General features: G+C 36.8%; 1 protein-coding gene across 1 annotated transcript; it reads right to left on the minus strand.

Moving 5' to 3' along the window:
* Positions 1-409: 409 nt before the first annotated feature.
* Positions 410-4,449, minus strand: LOC143571601 (putative CoA ligase CCL7). Its single transcript, XM_077056984.1, has 6 exons — positions 3,343-4,449; positions 1,922-2,111; positions 1,541-1,686; positions 1,259-1,326; positions 709-811; positions 410-633 (listed from the first exon to the last, which is right to left on the minus strand). The coding sequence occupies exons 1-6, from the start codon at positions 4,333-4,335 to the stop codon at positions 520-522; spliced, it is 1,614 nt and encodes a 537-aa protein (XP_076913099.1). The 5' UTR covers positions 4,336-4,449; the 3' UTR covers positions 410-519.
* Between the last annotated feature and the right edge of the window lie 704 nt (positions 4,450-5,153).

Raw genomic sequence — 5,153 nt, forward strand, 5'->3', positions numbered from 1 at the left:
GATGGCGTTAAGAACTAGAAACAAAAACATGTTGGTTAATATGTATGAATCATGGGTCCTCTCAAGTCTCATATCATTAAAATCAAATCATCCCTTTTGCGGTCTAATGGCTCGGTCATATTTTGGTTTTGCCGATTTAACAGCTCGATCCACATTTCAGTTTTTACGGTTTGACAGTTTAACAGTTCAAACGATGGTTGGAAGTTGTAACTAGCCATATGCAAACCAAACCCATCATTTAACCTTTATTTTTATTTTTTAGAATGTGCACTCATGTATACTTTTACTACAAACTAACGTTTTTTAAAATAAATGTTACAACACGGTTCAAACTAACTTTACAGGTTCGGTTTCTCATTTTCCAAAACCATAGTTAAAAAAAATCCATGAGAGAGAACATATTGCAAAATGAAAACAAAATCATGAAACTCTTTAATTATTTCAGTTTTCTTGACACAATAATTCATTACATGAACTGCTAAAGAACCACAGATATCAAATTAACCATACATAAAAGTGTTACATTTTCGAGCGGACCTTTTCTCTAAGTTCACGCCTGAGAAGTTTCCCTGAAGCGGACTTTGGAACGCTGTTCACAAACGTCACTCGCTTTAATCTTTTAAAAGGTGCAACCTGCAATGCAACGGTTGATTTCCAATCAGAAATGAAATTTGTGCAAAGTAATTATATAACAATGCGAATATTTACCTGCTCAGAAATAAATTTCATGACATCTTCTTCTGTCAACGAACTGTTTGGAGATCGGACCACAAATGCAATCGGTACCTCGCCAGCTTCAGCATCAGGGTACCTAATAGAAAGATTAATGTGAATTTAAACCGTAAAATTTCGGGGTGTGAATTTATGACAGTAAATTTGGGTCGAACCTGTGAACCCGCTTGGCGAAACAAGTTGGGTTCGGGTTGTCTTGGCGAGTTCGCGGGTTGACCCATTTATTTTAAAAAAACTAAAATGTTTTTAATGTTATAACTTGGTAGAGTATTATATGCCAAAGTTTTAAAAATTCAAACAGAAATTGACCTTAACTTTTATAATCTAAACGAATTTGTTTCATATAGAGTACTGATATGTACATAAAAGAATCAAGTTAAACGGGTCGTATTCATGTCAACCGGCGAATATGCATGTTGTGTTTGGGTTCACGTGTCCAACTCGATTTTTGGGTTCATGGCTTGTTCGGGTTTGTGTCAAATAATTGGGTAGCAAGTTTGAAAAAGACTATATTATTATGACTTACGGGATTACTGCAGCGTCCAATATTTCAGAATGTGAAAGCAAAAGTGCTTCAAGCTCTGCTGGTGCAACCTGAAAATTATGAACATAGCGTAAACATTAATAACTGTTTTAATCTTTTTTTCTTTATTTAATATTTTAAAATTCGATAGGTTATTAATGCGTTAAATATGCTTAGAAAGTATACTGTTACAACAATAATATCTACATTGAAAAGAAAATATTATTTATTTATATGCATGAACATGATTAGAATCTTTATGTGCATGAACAAAACATGTATTACCTGAAAACCTTTGTACTTAATGAGTTCTTTGATTCGGTCAACAACAAATATTTGACCCTCGTCATCAAAATATCCAAGATCCCCAGTATGCACGAAGCCCTGTTTATCTATTGTAAGCTTCGTAGCTTGAGGATTGTTGTAATAACCTGAAAATGGATCAAACATAAAACCTCTTAAATCTTTATATTCCGAAAAACAGATTATAACTAAAATAATATAATTTCGGTATTCACACGAATTATCTAAAAAAACAGTAAACATTTTGGACAAGTGTTTTGGGTCGATCCGGCCCTTAATGAACAAAAATGACCCGTTTTGACTTTTTATCCAACTGGCACATTTTGACAACCGACACGTGTTATGAAAATAAAAGGAACATACCTTGCATCATATTGGCTCCTCGGACCCATATCTCACCCATCTGATTAGGAGGAAGAGGCTTGCCGCTATCTACACTAACTATTTGGGCCTCGACTCCTGGGATAAGTCTTCCGGCCGAGCCCGAATGCCGCGGGCCAATTATTGGGCTTTCGACTGAAATGACCCCAGTCGTTTCAGTCATACCATATCCCTGTTGTACACACGATTATTATAATTTGTAAGATAAACAAAAGGGGTGGAAAAAATATAACAAAACCATATGAATGTAAACAATTATATTCATTGTAATAACTAATAAGATCATGAAGACTTGTATGATGTATGGTTTCTTGTTTTCCTTACATGCTTCAAGATTCTAAAAAGTGATTATTATAACAAGATCAAAGCAAAATGATGTTCAAAATGGTGTCTAGTAGTTGAAGGTGTCCGTCGAGATTTCTTTTTTCTCACCATATTTTCTAGATTATATAAAAATCAAAACTTTATGTGTCTATTAAGTTTAAAATGGTGTATAAACGGTACCCTCGGCAGTTGGGCCCGCCATTGGGCTTTGGGACTTAACCACACTAGACAGGGTCTCTTGGGCAGTTGGGCCCATCCATAAGCGGTTGGGCCCAATCACTGTCGTATAAGATGGACTTAACAACACTAGAAAGGGATTCCTTCTTATTTCAAAATTACTAGCTAGGGGTGTAGACAAGACAAACCGCTCATAAGCTACTCGAGACCAGCTTGCTAAAAGCTCAAATTCAGCCTAGCTTAAATGGGATAGAGTGATAGACTGATCAAGGCTAAAAATAAGCATGTTTTATAAACAAGCCCGATCTCAAGCTTCACTTATTGAGCTATAGTAGACTTGCAAGCCAAAACGAGCCTATTATCTATATCGTTATTTAATAGATCTAATATATATCTAAATAATAATATTTATAAAATAAAATTATAATAAAATAATTAAATAATATATATTATTTTATACATTAAAATTATAATTAACAATATATATATATATAAATTATTATAAATGTCTATAAATAAACTAAAAAGTAATAAAAGAGCCGAACCCGAGCTAAAACTACTCACAAACCAGACTCAAGCTAAAAAAATTTAGCTCAAAACAAGTCGTCGAGCTCAAGCCTAGGCTTGGCTAGCTAACATAATAACACCCCTACTACCACTATGCACAGACACACATCAATTAAGACATGCAAATTGGAATACCAAATTAACATTGATCCAAAAGGACATAAAACAATCACAAAAATAACCAAGTAGGCAAGCAGCCATGTGCACATATGCATTTGCAGTAAACAAACAATACCAATATAGATCTGCATCACAATTCATAAATGCATAAACACACCATTTAAAGTTCAAATTTTTCCAACCAACAAAACCGTAAACAAGATCATGAGGTTTACCTGCAGAACCGCAACATGAGGCAGTCTCTTAGCACACTCCTCCATCAACTCCTTCCCCAAAGGCGCAGCACCGGACCCGATCTGCCTCAACGACGACAAGTCAAACTTGTTGACCACCTCCTGTTTAGTCAAAGCAAGAAACACAGGTGGCACAACCCATAAATGAGTCACTCTATACTTCTCAATATTCTTCAACATCCCACCAAAATCAAACCTCCTCATTGACACAACAGTATTACCTTCTTGCAACTGCGCATACAAAATAACCCCAAATCCAAATATATGAAACATTGGTAAAAAACACAAGTACACATGATCTTTCTCACCCATTAACCTCTGATCAGAAGTCAACATCTGCGAAACCGCGATAAAATTCTTATGACTCAAAACCACACCTTTACTGACACCAGTAGTCCCAGACGAATACAGCAAACACGCGGTATCATCGCCTCGAATCGACACATTAGGCAATTCCGAAACCGACCCGGATTTCAAAATCAAATCTTTATACCCAAAACACCCTTTAATTAAACTATCCGATCCCATAAACATAACGGGTAAACCAAAGTTTGCAACTTTATCATACAATTCTTCAACGGTAACAATTAATTTCGGTTTAGAGTCTTTAATTTGCTTGGATAACTCTCGAACAGTGTACTGTGGGTTAACGGTGGTTACAATGGCGCCAAGGGCGATAATTGAGTAAACGCAAACAGGGTATTGGATTGAATTGGGTGCGAAGATTAAAACTACGTCGTTCTTGGTGATACCCAGATGGGTGTTTAAGGAATTGGAGAGTTTGGCGACGGTGGTTTTGAAGGCGGAGAAAGTGAGTGATTCGATGGAATCGGAGTCGAATAAGGCGGGTTTGTTTGGGTAAGATGAGACGTTACGGAAGAGGAATGAGATCATGGATGTGGGGTTTGACGGGATGGTTAACGGTGGCCGGAGTGATCGGAATATTCCGTCACGGCCGTACCCGGATTTCTCCATGGTGGTGTGGAGAAGATGAGGACTTGGAAGTAATGAATAATGATTGTTGTTTGAATGACGTTATTGTTATTATTATTATATAATTATGGGCATTGAATAGTAGTATTATTTTCATGATATTTTATTTTATTTTAATATACTTAAGATGAAGTACAAACTACAAACTACAAAGTAGAAACTTTTAGGGATTTTTTAATATATTTTGTAAAGTTGAAGTGCTATACGCTCCAGACGAACTAGTTTTAGTCTGTTTCGGCCCTACTTCCGCATCAAAGTCCGGCGCCACCAGCTCAACCCACTTGGAACACATTTTCAACATGTCCTACAATTTTAAATCGTCCCACGTCTTCACCATCCCATACCTCCGCAAACACTCCTGCTTCCACTATTCGACCGTGAAATTGTAAACCGCCAAATCATCACTGCCACTTGGTCTCATACGACCGTTGTTCCTGTTGAAAAAATTAGTAAACAAGCCGACAAATTTTCTGATTTCGGACCACCGACCCGAAATCATATCGGGGTTCCGCTCTGTACTCCCAACGAGCATGTAGAACGTCTCCCTAACCTTTGTCCAAAAAATCTTTCTCTGTTGGTAGTCGGCTGCAAAATGAATAAATAAATTAGATTTCCATTTAACTTTTTTATTTAACTTTTTTATTAAAAATCTTTTTTAAAAACGTTAAAACAATTACCGCAACGCCGATCCTCAGAAATGACTATCCAAGCCCAACACAAGGCTTCCTTCTCATCCGATGACCACGGAGTGGCTTTCCGTTTCGTCCTCGGAGTCGAAGCCGGTCCCGACCCGTCCGTTG

Source organism: Bidens hawaiensis, unplaced genomic scaffold, assembly GCF_021521415.1.
Source record: "Bidens hawaiensis isolate Kalapana, Puna unplaced genomic scaffold, B.hawaiensis_p1.1 tig00025414_1, whole genome shotgun sequence".
In the NCBI taxonomy this organism is placed as follows: domain Eukaryota; kingdom Viridiplantae; phylum Streptophyta; class Magnoliopsida; order Asterales; family Asteraceae; genus Bidens; species Bidens hawaiensis.

What these genes read in the sequence shown, in the direction of transcription:
- LOC143571601 (XM_077056984.1), bottom strand. Translation starts at nt 4,335, where the DNA reads ATGGAGAAATCCGGGTACGGCCGTGACGGAATATTCCGATCACTCCGG. An exon ending in CTCATGTTGCGGTTCTGCAG is followed by an intron (nt 2,112 to 3,342) that starts GTAAACCTCATG and finishes TGTGTACAACAG; the next exon opens with GGATATGGTATGACTGAAAC. An exon ending in TTGGACGCTGCAGTAATCCC is followed by an intron (nt 812 to 1,258) that starts GTAAGTCATAAT and finishes TCTTTCTATTAG; the next exon opens with GTACCCTGATGCTGAAGCTG.